This window comes from Mandrillus leucophaeus, unplaced genomic scaffold (assembly GCF_000951045.1).
Source record: "Mandrillus leucophaeus isolate KB7577 unplaced genomic scaffold, Mleu.le_1.0 Scaffold65, whole genome shotgun sequence".
Classification (NCBI taxonomy): domain Eukaryota; kingdom Metazoa; phylum Chordata; class Mammalia; order Primates; family Cercopithecidae; genus Mandrillus; species Mandrillus leucophaeus.
The window spans coordinates 2,232,105-2,253,549 of record NW_012107030.1 but is presented as its reverse complement, the minus strand read 5'-3'; the positions used below and the strand labels follow the sequence as shown (position 1 = coordinate 2,253,549).

The following is a 21,445-nucleotide window of genomic DNA, read 5'->3' as shown; positions in this document are numbered from 1 at the left end:
AGCCGTCGCCGCGGGAGCTGCTCCGGCCACACCATGCGGGAGCTGGCCATCGAGATCGGGGTGCGAGCCTTGCTCTTCGGAGTCTTCGTGTAAGTAGTGGCGCGCCGCGGGCAGGGCGCACTGACGCGGAGGACCCACCGACCAAGCCTCTCTGTGCCCTAACTTAGTTTGCGCCGCCGCTTCCCACCGGGGCCTGGGTTCGAGGTCCCTTCCCCGCCAAGTGCCCGCAACATGCCCTATGGGACCAAGAGAGACCCTTCCTCTCTCCTTCCTGGGATCCTAGGCGCGGAGCGACCCCTGCACGCCGGCGCTGAGACCTGCTCCGGGTCTCACCGGGTCCGCGCCTGTCGCCAGCCCCGCACCACCTGCCCAGGGGATCCAGGGCTGCACCTCTGAACAGGGACGCGCACCCTGGCCCGTGTCCTCGGGAAGTTTCTCCTTCTGTGTGATCTTTAAGGCCCGCGTTGGAAGTCTTTGCCCCTGGCCCCATCTGCGGTTCCTCCCCGCTGTGCTGAGGGCCGGACTCCTTCCATGTCCCCGGCTTTAGCGCCCGAGGTCCTGCGGAGCGTTTTCCTAGCGGGCGTTTGCAGCGCTTCTCCTACTGAGAAACTGTTGCTGCGGAGGCTTGAGAAGTCAAGGGGCTGCAGCTGGGGGTGGGATACACACACCTGGAGCTCTGTGCCCAGTCGATGTCCGCTTTGGGGGCGGAGGCCCTCCAGGGCAGCCGTGAAATGCCCAGGGTGGCTTTGAGCGGCTGACACTGGGAACAGCGATCCCGAAAAGAGGAAGGAGTGGTGGCGCAGGTTCTTTCAGAGATGTCTGAGCCTGCTCTGTGAGCCCAGGGACCCACCGCTCAATGACCTCCTGGGCCCAAGCTGCAGGGAGCTGTCGCATCTCTCTCTTTCAGATCTGAGCCCAGAACACCAGCTCAGAGCCGCCCCACAGCCTCCCGTGAGCTGCTGTCACCTGGGCACCCACACCTGCACTGGTCCCTCCATCAGTGAGCCAAATTCTCTCCCCCTCTCTGCCCATGGATGTTTTCTGCCTATTCTAAATATTAAAGTTGCATGAACTTTTTGGATTTGCCATGCATTTATTTTTTTGTTTTTGTTTTCGTTTCTGGAAAAGCCCTCCCGAGCCAAACAGGAGGCCCTGTCTGAATTTCTGCCTCAATCTGAAGTCGTCCATGGCAGGTGTGCTGTGTCAAAGATGACTTCTGTTCTGGGCAGCCCAGGGTATACACATGGAAAGAAATGCCCTTTCTTGCATGTTTTTCTTTACCAGGGATTAAATTCATCCAGAGTATTTATTCACACCATCAGAAAAGGCCACGAGCTCCCCCAGATGCAAGCAAGCCCCCCTCTCCCGCCTTCTGCCCGAACACTGGTGTTATTCACTGAGAAGAAGGAACGAGAACTTCAGTTGGGTTTTGATGCATTTGGAAAAACAAAACAGTTTTCCCTTCTCTTACTCTATTTTCTACCTTTGGAATGTACGTTAAAACTAGTGATTGCTGTGTGATCAGATGGGGACAGTTTCTAATTAGCAGATAGGCTGAAATCTCATTAAATTATTATGTGATAGAAATGATAAGTTTTTGGTGCACAGTAGAATTTAACATTTGTTGGGTGAATGTAGGAAGAATGCTGAGATAAAGTGAGATAGACTCTTACACTATCTCATTATCTGGTTTGACTGCTGCTGGGGGTGCTCAGATAAAAAAGGATCCAACAATGTGTAAAAATATTTGTCATTTTCAGGTGTCCCTTCCAATATCCCCCCAAATATTTATGAGATGTTTACAAATACACAATGGTCTATGCAGTAAATTTGAAAACTTGGTAATTATTGCTTATGTGCGTCTTGCTTTTTCTAAGGGTGTTATGTAAAAACCGGACAGGCAGTTTATGTTCTGTTCTCTGAAGTTCCCTCTTGTGTTACTTAATAGGGGATCTGCTGTCACACATGGACATTGATGACATTTTTGGATGATTCCCAGGTTTCTTATCGAATTGCTAACAGTGTGTCCAACTTGTGGTTCTTTTACCTGCAAAAACCAGCTTTGGTATTGATGCAAGCCTCCCTAGGGGGGCAGCTCTTGGATGCTCAGATGCTGTTAATATCAGGCATGTACTGACTTCTGGGAGGATGGCTGGGAGCATGCAGAAACAGATGACCCTTTGTTTTCTCAGATAAGCGTCTGGCACCTTGACAGAGACTGACTTTTGGGGGAAGTTTAATTCTTCCTTTTGCCAGCACTGGAATGATGGCAATATTCAGTGGGTTGTACCCACCTCTGCTCACGAAGATGGTGGTCTCAGCGGCACCGGGGTTTAGAACGTCCCATGGGCAGGCTGAATCTGATTTCTCTGTTGCAGCCAGTGTCCAATTCAGCCAGTATAACGCATCATCTAGTTTTGCTTGGTATTTCTACCCTATTGCTCAGGATGAAAGAATTTTTTGGGGGGAGAGGGGGTATCTTGCTTCTTTGCAAACTTCTGCCGCTGGAGAAACATCACCTGTAGATGTGCCTGTTCTCTGACTACATTTGCTCTGCATGAGAGCAGGGATCTTGCTGCCCGTAGCCCATATGCTCCTCAAAGATTCGAAGTTAGAGCTAATAAAATGCATTTTGGGCCCATGGGTAGTAGGGATGCAAACTTTTCCTTACTGACTCTTAAAGATCCCATTTTCTGTTTCTAGACTAGGCACAGTGCTGAGGTTTTGTGTTTTCAGAATTCGGAGAGGATGCTCTCCAGGCCCTCCCCGCCCCCGCAACCACCCCATAGAGGCTCAGTCCTGCCTAAGGACTTCAAATCGCTGGGAAGGAAATTAGTAGAGTAATGCAAATCAAGGCTGGCATATAAAGTTTAACATAACAGAAGCTAAATTGCCTACAGGAACCCAGTGTTTAGGAAAAATAAAAGTGAAATGTGAAGTTTTGAGGCTGCATTTAGTACCATGAAGTGTGTGGGCCTTGAGGTCCTATTGCTCTTACTCATGGATTGTGGGCAGAGCAGGAAGGAGAAGCACTTTTGGGCTTTTTCTGTCCTGCTGCTACCCAAGACTCCAGGAGAGATTCTTTTGAGTATTTCTGCAAATGCCAAGGCTAGCAACAGACCTTACTCAGCAAGCACATAGTGTAGAAATGAGATGGCTGGTTAACACCCAGCAGACCAATAGTGCACTTCTAGGAGCATGCTACTCACTTTGACCACTATCACCAGTACAATAGCAATCATTTACTGAGATCTCACTGTGTGTCAGGCACCAGTGAAAACTATCTCATATGCCATTTAGCCTGATGAAGGGGGTATATTGATATTTCTTTGTCATAGATGAAGAAACTGAAGCACAGTAAAATTAAGGAACTTCCCAAGTAACAGGGCTAACAAGGGCAGCTCTGAGACCTAAATCTAGATGCTCCATCTGCAAGGTCTGGACTCTCAATCACTTTGCTTCATAAAAAATAGCAGCCAGTTTTGGTCAGTCTAGGGCTTACTGCATGCAAAAGGCATTCCATGTGATTTCTCTTTTAAGCCTCATCTCACTGGATTCTGTTCATTATTCCCACTTTACAAATAAAGAAACCAAAGTTTAGAAAGGTTGAGTAAGTTGCCTGAAGTCACTCAGCTAGCAGGAGGTGTAACCCTGATTCAAACAGGCGGTTGACCCCATGTCCCTGAGTGGTCATCCTCTGAGACAGAAGACATCCAGCTTCCAGACTGCTATGAAACTGGCCACATCCTGTGAGCAATTCCTTCCTTGACTCCTTATCTCCTAGCAAGTGCACATTGCCTGGAGTGATGTGTGGGAAGCTGTCACTCGAGTTCTAAAATCACATGCTAGAATGACACCTCAAAGGTGGAGGGATGGCAGTGGTGGTTCACACTTCCTAAGAGATGGGATTTGATCATGGCATGGATTTTAAGGGTACGATGTGGTGAGTAAATTGCCAGTGAGAACATCAATCGTAGTAGTAAGAAACTAGGGATACACTGCTTTCTTCTGCTGTTTTTGGCCGTCTTCTCCCAGGACATCAATTAGTTCAAGCACTCTGTATTTACAACATTGGAGAAAGGACCCTAGAAAGATGATGACAATCTCATGTGCTGGGCTGTGGGAAAGGTGGTCTGTCTGTTTCACTTGTAGGCTTGAGTTCCTTGGGGTCTTATCTTCCTCTTTCCTTCCTTCCATCTGCCCTTCTCCCCATCCCTCTCTGTCATTTCTGGTGGCTCTCTGTCTGCGGGATCCCCCCAGGAGCTGCTCAGGATGCCAGGGTGCACAGGTAATGGTGTTTACCTCCCCTTAGATAATCCAGCATCCTTCTTTGAGCTCTTAGGATGCAAGAGGCCTTTGCCAGGCACTGGGGATGAGAGGAGAGAGAAGGCCAGGTGGCCCCCAGTAGCTCACAGTCCAGCAGGGAAAGCACACAGAGGGCCACCATTTGTTATTTTCTCCAATGCAATTACTGGTTTTGAAAGTTTTCCCTCCAAGCATTTCTCTTTCATTGTTCATCCACTTGACGGATATTCGGCACCTTCTAGGTGCAAGCATTTGTGATAGTCGTTTCCTTTCCCTTTCATTGGTACGCTTTGATTGGTGTAATTCCAGCAAGACACAGGGAAACTTGGTGCTTTACCTGGTCCAGGTGACTTGCTTGAGGGCACTGGGTGTCAGGTAGATTTCTGAAATATCGACACAAACTAACAGATTCATCTGCCCCTAAGAGCCCAGTGTAAGACTCCATGCTGGGGACAGTTGGAGCAAGGTGCTTGGTTTTACTGAGAAGGAGGATGCGTGTGCCAGGGAAGGCTGCCCAGGGCTGAGCACTGAATACCAGGTGTGCAGATCCTAGGCCTAAGGACATTCCTACAGGCTAAAGGCCCGGAGGTGTGGAGGCATATTTTGGGTGGGGATGAGGTCACCAAGTCTGGCCTCAGTGTGGGTTTTGGGGTAGGTGGGTGTAGGAGTGGCAGGAAGCAAACCTGGATGGAGAATGCAAGTAGCCTCAGGGCCCTGCAGGGCAGTGGTCATTCCCACAGAGGCAAAACTGGGGGAGCCTGGAGGTTTGAAACAAGACCGTACCATGCTCAGATGTTTGCCCCGGGGTGGAAAGGAACCATTTGGCTGGACACGCAGGCTTTGCTGACCGTGATGGGCTTCGTGGCCGCAGCCCTGCTTCATGGCTCTCCAGGACAAGTACTCTCTGCTCTGCGTTGTGGTTAGCTGTCTGCATCTTTAACTTCTTTGCTTTCTCCTTCTCCTAGCTTGGCCTTGGCACGAGCATGGTCGGTGCCTCCTGACTCAGTTTCCCAGGATAATTTTTACAGACCTGAGCATTCTGCATCAGTCCAAAGCAAAGCTGCTTAAGGGGCGGATGGTCTGCTGAGCACCTACATCAGGATTACGCGGGGCCCAGGTCAGGCTAACTGAATTGAAATAGAGATCAAGGCCCTCAGAATCTGCATTTTGAGCAGGGGCTCCTTCCATCCACTGCCTTTGGGAAATACTTATGTGCAGTCTAGTGAATGGATGGCAGCACCATAGGGTAGAGGCAGCAGGCGGTGGCCCTGGAGAATCCTGTCACTAGAGTGGCCTTTGTAAGAGGGAGGGGGACTTTCTGTGTTCACTGAAGTTTTGGGGTTGATTGGCTACTGTACCATCAGTCCTTTCTAGCTAACGAATACGGTCAGAATCATTCTGCTTGCTCTCTAGAAACACGTTTCTTTTTTTTTTTTGAGATGTCGCCCAGGCTGGAGTGCAGTGGTGCGATCTCGGCTCACTGCAAGCCCCGCCTCCCGGGTTCTTGCCATTCTCCTGCCTCAGCCTCCTGTAGCTGGGCCTACAGGCACCTGCCACCACGCCCGGCTAATTTTTTGTATTTTTAGTAGAGACAGGGTTTCATAGTGTTAGCCAGAATGGTCTCGATCTCCTGACCTCGTGATCCACCCGCCTCAGCCTCCCAAAGTGCTGGGATTACAGGCGTGAGCCGCTGCACTCGGCCTAGAAACAAGTTTCAAATGAGTTATTTGAGGTAAAGAGCTATAACTAAAGACCTCGGGCTTTGGAGCCAGGCAGGTCTGTGTTTGGGTTTTAGCTGTGCCACTAACTAACAAGTTGCCTTCAATCTCTGAACCTCAGTTTCTTCATGTAGGAAATGGAGCTAATACTTACTTCACTGGATTTTATCAGATAAGGTACTTTAAGTGCCTGTGGTACATATAACAAAAATTAGTAGCTTCTCGCCACCCTTGTTAATCCCTATTACATACATGTAGTGTCTAAAAATGACAGCACAGCACAGTGGTTACGACAGTGGCATTTGGCATCAGGTTACCAGGGCTTAAATCCTATTTTGTTTTGTTTTGTTTTATTTTTAATACAGAGTCTCTCTCTCTCGCCCAGGGTGGAGTGCAGTGGTGCAACCATAGCTATTCCCCTTAACTCCAGCCATCTCCTTGGGCCCTGCTCTTACAGGCCCAGAGGATTCTTTTTTTGAATATATAGATAGAGTCTTGCTCTATCACCCAGGCTGGAGTGCAGTGGCGTGATCACCACTTACTGCAGCCTCAACCTCCCAGCCTCTCGAGGAGCTGGGACTACAGGTGTGTCATTGCAGCCAGCTGTTTTATTTTTTGAAGAGGCGGGGTCTGTGTGGCCTAGGCTGGTCTTGAACTCCTGGGCTTACGAGATCCTCTCACTTCGGCCTCCCAGAGTGCTGGGATTACAGGTGTGAACCATTGTGCCTAACCAAATCCTGGTTTGCAACTTATGTGCTGTGTGACCTTTGGGAGAAAGTATTTATCCCCTTCTGTCATTGTTTCTCCTTCTGTTCAATGGGAATGTCCATCGTATTCATGAATGTAAGAATATGTTAAAAACATATTTTATTGAAGTATCAGTTTGAATCATATTAAACGTATTTTATTGAAGTATTGGGAGTATTAAATGGGACAGTATCCAGCTCATTGTAGGTGCTCAGCAAATGGTGATGTTATTATTATTATCCTTTTGTCGAAATGAATCCATAATATACGCTAAAGAGAAACACCGTAGGTGTCTAATGATGTTCTTTTTACAAATGATTTGCCACAGGATTTCTAGACAAGAATCAACTCCTGGAAGTGTATTCCTAATGATTCCTTTTAGGCCTCAAAAGGGAGGGATGTACCTTGCCGTAAGTTTGTCCAGTGAGTCAGAACCCCAGAGCTTGCTGTCTGGTGGGGTGGGCCGGCCTCAGCCTTGCAGTTTCTCAGTGGTGGCTTAAATTGCTGGCCCTTTACAACAGGGATTCTAGGAGGTCGAATTAAAGTGCTATCAGCATAGCTGCATTAGATAACATACTGGGAAATGCTATGTTGTGTTCTTAGATGACGTAACATAAGGAAAATGCTATGTCCCCATTGTTAACTTTGCACACAGGGCTCAGTTAGAAGCCACGTCCAGGGGGTGCTTTTCTTCAGGTACCCCCTCAGTCCATCTGTGCATGCTGTGCAATGGCGCCGGTGTTTCTGCTCCCCTCCCTGAGAAGGTGTCTGCCTTGTCGTCTGATAAATGGGGCATCCTTCTGTTTGAAATATTACTTGCCACTGTAAAATGAGTTGGCTGTACCCAGAATTCTGAGAATTGATGATGTTTGCCCACAGGGAGATAAATGCTCCCGGCACTGCAAAAGAAATGCATGGTTGCATAACTTGTGGATAAAGTTATCTCAATTAGTTATAAAGATTATGCCTTTTGTGACACACGCAAGGCTCATAAAAGCTCACTACCTCTATTTTTCGATGATAGCATTTGTAAATAGAAACATTATCTTGGTAATAGTGCTTCTTTAAAAATATTATCTTGCTGTTCTATGTGGATGAAATAGAAACACTGTTTTTACAGCGAGGAAGCTCCTTCTGACAAGACTGTTGCCTGCCAGTGGGCCCTCATCATTCAACCAGAAGCCGCACAGGTGTTAAGAGCAAGGTTTGGGATTCCTGGGATGAGTGAAAGAAGGCTGAGAGGAACTGGGGCTGCAGAACCCAGGGGCAGCTTCATCACAGTCTTTCAGTATGTAACTGTGAAACATTATCCCACAGAAAGGAGGAATTAGTTATTCTGTCTCCACTAAAGACAAAGCAAGACAAATCGGCAGAAAAACAGGGCGAGAAGAAGTGGCAGGAGCATTTAGGCTGGTTTCTAGAAAGGTAGCAGTCTGCCAATCAATGCTAGATGTTTCTTTCTTCTTTACCAGAGGGTTTTTAAAAACATATTTTATTGAAGTATTAGTTTGAACCGTATGAAATTGCTGATATTTGAGTATTTTGACCTATAAAACCGGGCATTTCTTTCAGTTCAACCTAAAATAACATACACAAAGAAATGTGCACTATTCATAATTGTACAGCTGCCCAGAAAACTCCCCAATCTACCAAGCCCCCTTCCACCACCCTGACTTCTAACATCATTTGAACTCTATAGAAATGGAACCATAAAGTGTGTGTTGTTTTGTGTGACTTTTTTTGTTAAACATGTTTTTGAGATTTATCTCTGTTGTCGTGGGTGGCGGCAGTTTGTTCATTCTCGTGTGCTCCAATTTATTTCTTCATTTTACCCATGAATATATAGGATATTTATCATTTTTGGCTATTAAATGTAGTGCTGCTATTGGTTTTTGGTGAACATTTTGTAATTTCTTGTAGGGATATACATAGAGGTGGAACGGCTGGGTTTTTCATCAGAAGTTCTTAAGGAAGGATTTGGCCTCTCTGTCCAGCTATACCTCTGAAAGCAATATTTAGCCTGTATGATGCTGTAATCTCCATCTGCTGAGCAGCTACCTTGTAGAAAGCATGCAGTGGGCCTGGCAAGTGACAAGGCCTGACAAATGGGTCCCATTCTGCAGGCAGATGGGCAGCATGGCCCACTTCTGATGAGAAACCCAGCCATTCCACCCCTATGTAGATCCCTACAAGAAATTACAAAATGTTCACCAAAAACCAATAGCAGCATTGCACTTAATAGCCAAAAATGATAAATATCCCATATATCCATGGGTAAAACGAAGAAATAAATTGGAGCACATGAGAATGAACAAACTGCCGCCACCCACGACAACAGAGATAAATTTCAAAAACATGTTCAACAAAAAATGTCACACAAAAGAGCACACGCTTTATGGCTGCATTTCTATAGAGTTCAAATGATGTTAGAAGTCAGGGTGGTGGAAGGGGGCTTGGCAGACTGGGGAGTTTTCTGGGCAGCTGTGTAATTATGAATAGTACACATTTCTTTGTGTATGTTATTTTCAGGTTGAACTGAATGAAATTCCCAGTTTTATAGGTCAAAACACTGAAATCATGGTGAAGACGTGACACCCTGACTCTGCTGGTTATAAAGATGTGTCCAAGCCTCCTCATCTGTAAAACGGGGACACTATCTCACCTCCTAGGGAGTTGTAAAGATGCGGTGATGTGAGATGTGCCAGGTGCCTTGCACAAAGATGGCACATAGTAGGTGCTAAGGCGAGTCTCTTTTCCTTCCTCCACCTCCCTCCTTCCTAGAACTGAGGTGAAGATACAGGTCAACTGAAAGATGCCTGACATCACAGTGTAATAATAATAATAATAAAATAGCGTAGCTCTCAAAACTGCAGGAGAGAGCTGAGCCTTCAACTAGGATTTAGAAATTTCCTAGAAGACGTCTGAATCATAATCCAAGAAAAAGAAATTGCTGACATGTAAGTGTGTGTAGGTTTTTTTTGTTTTTGTTTTTGTTTTGTTTTGTTTTTTTTTTGAGACGGAGTCTGGCTCTCTTGCCCAGGCTGGAGTGCAATGGCACGATCTTGGATCTCGGATCTCAGCTCACTGCAAGCTCTGCCTCCCGGGTTCACGCCATTCTCCTGCCTCAGCCTCCTGAGTAGCTGAGACTACAGGCGCCCGTCACCACGCCCGGCTTTTTAATTTATTTTTATTTTTTTTTAGTGTGGACGGAGTTTCACCGTGTTAGCCAGGATGGTCTCGATCTCCCGACCTTGTGATCTGCCCACCTCGGCCTCCCAAAGTGTTGGGATTACAGGCGTGAGCCACTGTGCCTGGCCTGTGTAAGTATCTTATTATTGACATCTATTGCCACCTTGCTTATAGGAAAGCAGGGAGGTGGAGGAGACACCTGCTAGCTACTAAGAAAGAACACTTTAATGCCTACTATGTGCCACCTCTGTATTTGGCACTTGTCGCAATCGTATGCTTTAATTATGACACTTCTCAGGTCCTGATTTACAGAGTTAAGAGTTAATGCCCCCTCATTCAGAGAGCTCTTACCAATTGACAAGGAAAGAGGAGCTCATCAACAGAAAAATGGGCAACAGATATGAGCAGAAAACTAACAGAAGTTCAAAAACTGCCACACTTTAAATCTGTGATTTTTTAATGTTAGCTTCTATTTTAAGTTCAGGGGTACATAGGCAGGTTTGTTACAGAGGTAAACTCACATTACGGGGGTTTGTTGTGCGGATCATTTTGTCACCCAGGTATCAAGACTAGTACCTATTAGTTACCTTTCCTGATCCTCTTCCTCCTCCCACCCACCACCCTCCAGTACGCCTCAGTGTCTCTTGTTCCCCTATATGTGTTCCTGTGTTCTTATCTTTCCACTTATAAGTGAGAACATGTGGTACTTGGTGTTCTGTTCCTGCATTAGCTTGCTAAGGATAATGACCTCCAGCGCCATCCACGTGCCTGCGAAGGACATGATCTCATTCTTTTTTGTGGCTGCATAGTAGCTCATGGTGTATATGTACCACATTTTCTTTATCTGGTCTATCATTGGTGGGCATTTAGGTCGATTCCATGTCTTTGCTATTGTGGATAGTGCTGCAATGAACGTAGTGTGTACGCGTCTTTATTATAGAATGTGAATCTGTGATTTCTATAGCAATGCAAGATATGCATCTGAAAACAGCAAAATAACAATGAATATACATTAGTAGAAGCTTTTTATGTGCTACAATGGAAGAATGTGCAGCTATTAAAATTAGTTATATAATAGGTAGTTATTTGTTAACTTGAGAAGGCATCTATGAACCATTGTTACATAATAAAAGCAGCTTACAAAAGTGTGCATGATGCTAGTTTAATGTGGTAATGTAATAAAATCAATTGTGCCTACATCTCTATAAAGATACACAATACAGTTTTAACGGTGGTTATTTTGTGCTGATAGGACTATGTACTATTTGCTTTTTAAATGTTGTTTATGTCTAAATTATTTTATGGTAAGCGTTTATTATTTCATACACAATCAAAAATCAATACAGATGTTCTCTGTTATGGAAAGAGGCCAGTGAAATATTCCAGGATAGGGCCCTGAATGATTTTTTTGTGATTGCTTTAGAAATATTTAAAGTGACAATGTGTCAAAAAATCAACCTTTCTACATTTTATATCAACTAAAGTATTTAAGAAAAATCAGAAAGTAAAGATTACTATGCAGAATGTATAGGTTTGTGTTTTCAGATGTGATCAGATGCTCAGGTGGAATAGTAAATGGGTACAACTGTTTTGAAGAGCAATATTACAGTGCATAAATAGCCATAAAATTATTCCTGCCCGAGAATGGCGTGAACCTGGGAGGCGGAGCTTGCAGTGAGCCGAGATCGCGCCACTGCACTCCAGCCTGGGTGACACAGCGCGAGACTCCGTCTCAAAAAAAAAAAAAAAAAAAAAAAAAATTATTCCTGCCCTTTGATTTAGAATTCTTGGTAAAAAAAAATACATGGAGGCACTAATGGAAGAGATACCAAAATCCTCATATATAAAGATTCTTTTTGCTGTGTTCCATACAAAACAAAGTAAATGTATTTGTCAAATAAAAATTAAATTAAAACTCAAATGGTCAACATTTGAAGATGATTTGGTAGATTGTGAACACACAGAATATTATCTAGTTATTGGAAGAATCATTTGAAAATCATGAAGAAACGTGGTGAAATTTTATGATGTAATAGTTAAGGAAAAACACTATACAAAAAATATGCCTTGGAATTGCAACTCTTTGAAGTATGTCTGATTTGCACAAATACTAGGAAGGATTACACCAAAATGAATGTGATGGAAATGAATGTATTTCTCCTCACTTAAATTTCTTTCAGGATTATAAAATACTTGTGAAAATTAAAGCAATACAAAAAGTGTAAGGCTCCTGGAACCACTTCAACTTTCTCTGCCTATTCTATTCTCTTCACTTTTTATACACATTTGTATATAATTAACAAAACCACTGGAAACACATTTTATTTATGGCTTAATTTTTAAACTCATTAAGATATTATATATATAAACACATACTTGATTGTTTTTTACTGTGTGGTGTTCCATTGTATTAACCTATTCATGGAATCTTAGGGTATTTTCATTTTTTGCTTTGAAAAACAGTGTTGCAGTTGTTGCATACATTGTAGTGCACCTGTTCAAGTATTGCTGCATGATAAACTCTTACAAATGAATTTTCTGGGTCAAGACCACATGCATTTTTTTTTAAGAGACGAAGTCTGGCTCCGTCACCTAGGCCGGAGTGCAGTGGTGCGATCTTGGCTCACTGCAAGCTTCGCCTCCCACGTTCACGCCATTCTCCTGCCTCAGCCTCCTGAGTAGCTGGGACTACAGGTGCCCGCCACCAGGCCCAGCTAATTTTTTTTGTATTTTTACTAGAGACGGGGTTTCACCATGTTAGCCAGGATGGTCTCGATCTCCTGACCTGGTGATCCACCCGCCTTGGCCTCGCAAAGTGCTGGGATTACAGGCATGAGCCACCGCGCCCGGCCCACATGCATTTTAAATTCAGATGAATACTGCCAAATTGTCCACCCGAAGAGCTTCACATACTTACATTTCACCGCCGTGTGTGAAGGTGTCTGTTTTTATGCATCCTTGCCAGTGTTGGATGTTTCGTATTTCTGCCATGGCCTGGAATGTAACATTTACTTCACTTTGCATTTCTCTATGTTTAGTATTGAGCATCTTCACAAGCATATTGGCAATTTGTATTTCTTCAGTGAAATATCTGTCTTTTCCTTTATCCATGTTTCTGTTGGATCTCTGAATTAATCTTCCTGATGTGTAGGTGTGCTTTATGCCTTATAAATACGGATCTTCTCTTTCATATATTGCAAATATTTTTCCAGGTCTATGGTTGATTTTTAAGTTTCTTTATAATTTCTATTATTGTATATGTTTTAATTTTATGTAGTTAAATCTATGAGTCTTTCTTTGTTTCAGTTTCAGTTTCAGTCCTATTTAGAAAGTCCTTTCCCATCTGAAACAGAAATGTTCTTCTGTATTATCTAGTGTTTTATACTTTTGTTCTTTAATTTTAATTTGTTAGTGGTTTGGTTCTTTATTTGTTACTTGTCCCACTCAAAGGGTTTGTCAGTTATGGAATAGTCCATTATTTTCTTGCATCTTATGGGATTGCAACTAAATTCTATTCTGAATATCTATTTTCCTGGTATTGTCTCAAGTAACATTTTAATTATTGTAATTTTATAGTATTTTTAGATATCTGTAGGGAAAATTTGCCCCCACTCCACTCACCCCACTCCACCCGCTGGGAAGGAGTGGAGTACAGTGGTTACGGTTTCAGGCTCTAGTGCCAGGATACCTAAATACAAATCTGCTACTTACTGGCTATCATTTGGGTAGGTTGCTTTATGTCACTGTGCTTTAGTTTCCTGATGTTTAAGGCAGATAATGATAGTGCTAAAATAGTTTTATTGTATTGAGACCAGAGACTGTGGCTTGTATGATTTCTATATTTTATAACTGATTATGATTTTCTGTGTGGCCTCATACATAGTCATTTTTTTGGCTGTAAATTTATATAGATTGAACATAATGAATAGTTTGGTGAGTGTAAAGTTCTAAATATAGTAAAAGAAGGTAGCCACGCTATTAAAATTTTCTATAGTCTTATTCTTTTAATTTGGTCTTTTTAATTTGAAGGTATGCTATCTCTGTCAAACAAGAATAATTAGAGCCTTCACATTGTTTTTTGGAAATAATTAATATTTTGTGTTATTAAAACCAACTTATTATGTGTTTTCTTTTTATGGTGCTTTATTTTTATGTTTTATCCCCTTTGTTTCTTTCTTTTAGCTGAATAGCTCAAGCGTTCTTTGCTACCCTCCTTTTTTACTTTAGTAATTTGGATGTCATAATTTCTATGTCTATATTTCTAGTTAGTATTCTTAAATTTTATCTCCTTCTGATGCTTGAGCTTTTATTATTATAAAATTTCTATTTGTCTTTGTATTAATATTATTATCTTAAGGTCTACTTTAACGTTAATATATTACTACATTATATTTATTGAGGTTAAAGTCTGCATAGAGTATCTTTTTCCATCCTTTTACTTTCAACTTATCTGTATCTTTATTTTTAACATACGGCTTTCGTAAATAGCACTTAGTTATATCTTTTACCTTTATCTGTCTGGCCAATCTCTGCCATTTAATTGGAGTGGTTAAGCCATTTACAGTTAATGCAATTATTAATATGGTTGAATTTAAATCTACCACCTTTTACTATTTGTTGCATGTGTTCCTTGTCTCTCTTTTTTCTTTCTTCTTTTAGATTAACTAGAAACTTGTTTGTTTTCCATTTTATCTCCTATATTGAATTGTTAGCTATATCTCTTTAAAAAATTTAGTAGTTTATTTCACAATTATAATATGCACTTTTTACTTATTACCACCATCTTCCCTGTGTCATTTATTATACCATTTCATGTACAATGTAAAAATCGTATGTCAGCGTACTTTCATTTCTACTCTCATGCCTTTGGTATATATTGTTATAGATTTTACTTCTATATATAAATCTCACAAAACATTTAAATTATTTTTACTTTAAACAATCAACATACTTTGACAGCAATTAAAATTTTAAAAAATTTGCCGACATAGTTATCATTCTCAATGTTCTTTATCAGTTCTGTTAGATTTGGTTTTTCCCTTTGGGATTATATCCCTTCAGCCTGAATAACTTCCTTTAGCATTTCTTATAATGCAGATTGCTGGAAATAAATTCTGCTGGCTTTTGTTTTCTTGAAATTATTAATATCTTTATTTTGCCTTTATTTTTGAAAGATTTTTTGGTTGGATGTAGAATTCTCAGTTGACAGTCGTCATTCAACACTTTGCATTGTCTTGTGGATTCCATTGTTTCTGATGATAAGTCAGCTTCTACTGTTATTGCTGCTTTTATGAATGTAATGCATTTTTGCTCTTGATTGTTTTTAAAACTTTCTGTTTATGTTTTACTTTCAGCAATTTGATTGTGATGTGTCTAGGTTGGACTCATTTGTATTTTTCCCATTTCTTTTCATTGAGATTATTGGAGATATGGTTTGATGTCTTTCATCAATTAAATAGTCCTAAGACATTATTTTATCCAATATTTCTTCTACCCAATTCTGTTGCTCCTGTACTTTTGGTTCTTCATGTACATATACATATATATTAGACTGTTTAATAATGTTCTACAGATCTTGGATGCTCTATTCTATTTTTAAAGTATTTTCCCTCTCTGTGGCTCAGTTTAAGATAATTTCTATTGATTTGCCTTCAAATTCACTAATTCTTTATTATGCTGATTCTACTGTGTCTATTCTGTTGGTATGTTCATGCAATAAATGTTTTATTTCAGATATTCATGAGTTCAGATCTAGAATTTTCATTTGGTTATTTTTTAGAGATTTAGTTTCTCTGTTGAAGTTTCCATCTGTTATCCATTGTGTTCATCTTTCCCTGTCATCTTTTAACATATTTATAATGGAAGATCCCTTTGCACCAATTCCCACATCAAGATGATCTTTACCTTTGACCTTCTCTGTTGATGGTGGGTCACATTATCTCTCTTCCTTTGCATGTCTAGTAACTATTACATATTGGACATTGTGAAACATACATTGTAGAGATTCTGGATTGTTATTTTCCCCTAAGAGTATTGAATTTTGTTTTGGCATGCAGTTAATATACTTTTGGGTCGTTTCAGTCTTCAGAACTTTGATTCTAGGCTATTGGCGGGCAAATCTATCTTGTTTTTTTTCCCTAGATTGTATCCCTTAATCTGGGATGTGATTTTTTTACTTCTATGGTTTTGCCCTTCTGAGGTTTCAGTAGAAAGCCTAACTTGGATACATTTCAGTCCCAGACTGTATCTCCTAGCACTGGCTAGGTGCTGAAATCTCTGCTTGGCTCTTTGAACTCTGACTGTTACTTTCCACTGGGGGTTCTTGGAGTCTTTTTCTGCACATTGCAATTTCTGAGTTAGCCAAATAATTTGAAGGAAATTTATATATAGAACTTGGGTTCCCCTTCTGAGGCTGATATGGTTTGGCTCTGCATCCCCACTCAAATCTCATGTTGAATTGTAATCCCCACATATTGAAGGAGGGGCATGGTAGGAGGTGATTGAATGATGGGGTCAGACTTCCCCCTCGTTATTCTCGTGATACAGTTCTCATGAGATCTGGTTGTTTGAAAGTGAGTAACACTTCCCCCTTCACTCTCTCTCTCCCCTGCTGCCGGGTGAAGATGTGCTTGCTTCCTCTTTGCCCTTCTGCCATGATTGTAAGTTTCCAGGGGCCTCCCCAGCCATGCTCCCTGTACAGCGGAACCATGGACTAGGTAACCTCTTTTCTTTATAAATTACCCAGTCTTAGGTAGTTTTTTTTCAGCAATGTGAGAACGAACTAATATAGAGGCCAACCTCCTTTATATGGAGGTTTCTTCTTCGTTGTACTATGTATTATTTTTTTCTATCTGGTTTATCTTTTTCATAATTTTTTCCCCCTTCCTCTGTACTGATTGGTACTCTTTGAGGCTCTTCAACCTGTATATGGATTTATGTTTATGTTTTTATTACTTTCAGTGGTGTTTCAAGAGGGTAGAGAGACAAAATATATGAGTTCAATCAGCCATCTTGACCTAGATGTCTCTTTGAAGAGATTTAACATTTTTTCTTTGACACAGGTTTACATTTTTTACGTACAAAATTATAGTTTTAAAAAATCCATCAATTTTTACTTTTACCATGACTATTTTTATGGTTCTCTGAGTTATCCTTCAAATGGCCTCATTTTGTCTATCTAAAATTTACCTGTTTTACAAAATTCAGCTCAGAATTTACTTTTCTGTGGTGTGTTGTTTGAAATATCAGCCCTGAATTAATGTACATAATACTGATGACAGTTATATAGAAGTCCCACATTTATTTTTATTTATTTTTTGATTATAGAAATACATCGTTCCTGAATATATTATGTTTTCATTCATTCTTGTGGGTCAGTAAAAAGATCTTCAGTCATATAATATTAAATTAGACTTTTAAATATTAATGCTTTATTTATGAAAACGCTTGTGAAACATTGATGCTTTGCTTTTATTTATCCTGACACAAAAAAATCTTATTGTTCGTTAAAAGCAAACTGGGGTTGTTTGGCTCTAGAGATGATGATATGATAATGATGAGAACAATGGCAGTAATGACTAATATTTATTGAATATTTTCTATATGCCAGGCAGTGGCATAGTTAAGGCAGTTTACTCCTTGACTATTCAAACAACTCTATGAGGTAGGAATTTTATCATCCTTTCATTTTTTTGGATGAGAAATTCAAAGCTTAGAGAGGTTAAAGATTTCACCCAGTGTCACATTGTTAGTAAATAACATGACAGTGTTTTGAGTGAAAATTTTAAATTGAGTATTTTATGTCTTGAAACAATTTACACCAGATTTGGATGGGGCGGGGGAAGAAAGGGGCTGGTAGTGAGGCTTTCTTATAATTAGATGACCCTAGTGACCTCAGTGAAATCATGGATACAAAGGGGATTGACAATTCCCGAGCAAGCGGAGCTTTGATATTCACCAGATGGCCCCCAGCATGAGTGATGTTATACCCAGCAGCTCCCTGGGGGAATCCTTAGGGATTATTATATCCATTCCCTTCTTTTTCTTTTTAAGAAGATTTTTCTGTTTTTCCCTCTTAACCAAGGGCCTTACTTAGAGCCTCCTTGTTGTTCAGTGGCACCTCGGTGTCTTGACTTTTGGCCCCACAGGCCTGCGTTAGCATGGGACTTCCTCCCTTCCTAATAATGCATGGGTTCTGCACATTTGGCCTTGTTCTTTTCCCATTCATTGGAGGTTATATGAATGCAGCTGTGTTTCTAGATAGGCTTTGTGGGGCAGCTACTTGGGAGAGCTGCTCTTTATTACAACAAACTCTTGCTCTAAAGGAAGTCCTGGCAGTTCCCTTCTGTGTATTTATCATACTTCTGTGGGATGCATGAGACAGACGTGTTCACAGGTCCAGAGAACAACATGAGATGATGAGCGAGCCTGGCCTTTGAGTGGTATATTCTCCCGCAATGGTCTCCCTGGCCTGAGGTTTCCTGTGGATTTTGTTCTAAGTATCAGGAAAAGGGATGGAACCTGAAGTTCAGGGGGGCGTGTTCCTGGAGGTGTTTTTTCTACGAAGACCAGCTTGAAAACCCAGAGGGCACCACATGTCACGCTGGGAATAGCTGCACTTTGGGAAAAATATCTGCAGATGGTAACACTGACCTTCTTTGTTGCAGGTTCTTATCCTGGCATGATGTGGGCAGGGGGCACAGTGTCCACCACCCTCACTTAAGATAATGTCTGAAATCACTTCCATTCCTCCATTCCTGCAGCCTCAGACATGCATTGATTGGGTCCTATTGTGCCAGGCACTGTATCAGGCCCAGGGAACATGGAGATAAATAGTGGCATGTGCCTGTGTCACAACTGTCCACATGGACAGCAGGACCCTTGGAGATCTGGGCTGTAGTGGAGCTGGGACTTGGGTGGGAAGAATGGTGGCTCTCAGAGCTAAGAGCAAAAAGGGAGTGGAGGACATTAAGGACGCGTTTTGCCTGGGGCCAACTGTGCCCCCCTGTGCAGGCCTTGCCTCCAGCTCTCCAGCCCCAGGGCCAGCTCTTTGGACTCTTTTCCATAAATTATAACAGCTGCTGCTTCTTTTTGTTGTTGTTGTTGAGGGCTTACTCTGTGCCAGGTAATGTTTTTGTGCTTTGTGTGCAATTATCTCATCTAAACCTTACACCACCACCATGATGTAGATGCTGTCATTTTTCTCACTTTATAATTGGGGAAACTGATACTCGGGGAAGGAAGTCATTTGCCCATAGTCATTTGTCAAAAGGTGGCACAGATGGAATTAGAGTCCAGGCTGACTTTCAACTTCCTTGTTCCCATTGCTCTGTTGCTGCAGTTGGGTGGGGTGATACTTTGTCCCCAGCTTTCCACATACTGGCCTGCCCACTGCGGGTCATAACAAACCCACACTCAGATGCAGTCCACTCTAGTGGTGATGATCCCAGGATCAGGAGCTAGAATGTGTGGGACTAAATGCTGCTTCTACCTCTACTTGGGTTACTCTAACCTCTCCTCCCTAGAAATAGTGCCTACTGGATGGGGTTCTCAGGGCACAGATGCTAGCGGGGTGGTACCTGGCATGCAGGGAGAACACCACAAGTGTAAGCCCTTACATTGCCTTCATAGGTGCTTGGCTAAAGCTTCCCTTACCCTTCTTGCCTCTGTCTTGAGAGCACCATGTTTTTCTATGCCCTCTCCCAATGGTCTTCTTGTCACCCTGACCTTGTCCTGCCTATGAGAGCCACTTGTTTATAAGAACTATCTTAGTTCACCGTAATCTTGGCTTCTTTCTTTAACAAATCAAACCTCTCCCTGGATGTCTGCAGACTTGTAGGAAAATAGTGTCTGCCCTAGAATAACCAATGTAAAAAGCATCAAGAGACTCGGACGAAACTTGATTAATTATCTGTGTACTTTATGCCGAAAGAGTGAATCATGGTCTTCATTTTCCCCTCAAGAATGTGAGCTGCCTGCTTTGAATTAATCCAAAATGGTGTTTCCAAAAAAAAAAAAAAAAAAAAAAAAAAAAAAAATTCTGCTGTGTCGGCATTTGGAATTACTGCCTGAGGCTTTTCTTTTTCTTTCTCAGAGAATCTAAAGGTATGTCGAATAATTTTTGGATCAAATGTAATTATTTCAAGTTAAAAAAAAAAGCAGAAGAAAATAACTTTGTGAAGGTTGTGCTCCAGAAAGAAGTGTTCCCATCGTCAGTTTTGTTTGTTTGTTTCTGAGCAAGGTGCTTTGAAAATCACCCCCCATTCTTCTGCTGGCTGAGCTGGAAATCACAAACTCTTGCCTCTGATGGGAAATCAGAAAGCAGTTCTTGGTCTGGACTGAGCTGGGTCCGATGCCACACTGAACAGAGTCAGGTTCTGTGTAAGAATCAGTGTCAGAGAGAAAGCAGTCTGGGTGTCATTTCCCGGCATGGCCTTGGGCTAGGAAAGCATCTGCCCCTCTCTACAGTAAGTCCCTTGGGAGGAGGGGCCTTGGCTATTGTGTTCACCTTGTCTCTGTCACCCCCGATATATGCCTGGCACATAGTAGATGCTCAGGAAATACCAAGTGAATGAATTGACTGCAGTGAGGGAATTTTAGATCACGCTTCTGCCTACTGGAGGAACGGGCTCTCCCCATGGGAATCTCCTGGGCCTGAGTATAGGAGATAGGAGCCATAGCTTGCCCTGCTGACATGCAGAGAATCTTAGAGGACAAGTTGAGGAGGGCATGAATCACTGAAGGAGGACAATTTTCTTCTACAGGAAGACATGCAGCAAGGAAAGGGTGAAGGGTTTCGTTGAGATGCCCTTTGGGTCTGCCACTCCATCAGCTGCCTGTAATGGGTAACCCCTGGCCCGCCCGCATTGCACTTTGCCACTTAGAGGCTGTGCAGGGTTGGATCAAGGAGGGAGATGGCAAAGGTGACAGTGGGATAGTGTGAGTTTGTGCACATTTGATTAAATGTCAGGACACATGCCAAGGTTTTCCACATTTTCATTTCTCATCATGACCCATGCCTAGAGCTGACTGTCCCACCTTCTCGTGAGGGGTCCTTAATGGAGTCTGGCCCATTTCCTCAGGTGCAGCTTCCAGGCCCAGATACTTAGCACATCTTCCGGGAAGGGAGCTGTCCAGGGTGCCTGCTTTGCCCTCATAGCTGAAACTCACCTCTTCCAAAACCACAGCTTCTAAACAACTTATCTTTGCTGGAATTCTTTCTCTTATTTTAACTCAGCTATTTGGTAAAATTATGAAACAAGCATAGGCTCAATGTAGGAAACTTATATGATACACAGATAAAATGGATAGAAAATAAGATTATTTATGATCCTACTACCCAGAGAAAACCACAGTTAACATTCTTGTGTGTGGTCTTTCAGTCTTATGCCTGCTCCCATGATAATACATAGTACTTTCTCTACACAAGAGATATGTCTCATCTGAAATAACGTTTTGTAGTCTGCCTTTTTCCCTTGGTTTTATGC

The 21,445-nt window shown here is 42.2% G+C and overlaps 1 protein-coding gene across 2 annotated transcripts in view; it reads left to right on the top strand.

Moving 5' to 3' along the window:
* Nucleotides 1-6: 6 nt before the first annotated feature.
* PPAPDC1A (phosphatidic acid phosphatase type 2 domain containing 1A) overlaps nt 7-21,445 on the top strand; it is a 137,214-nt gene continuing 115,775 nt past the window's right edge. For both annotated transcript variants that reach the window (XM_012001075.1, XM_012001076.1), the window contains exon 1: nt 7-89. In XM_012001075.1, coding sequence (XP_011856465.1) covers nt 34-89 — 56 coding nt within the window. In that variant the 5' untranslated portion in view covers nt 7-33. The remainder of the gene's footprint in view (nt 90-21,445) is intronic.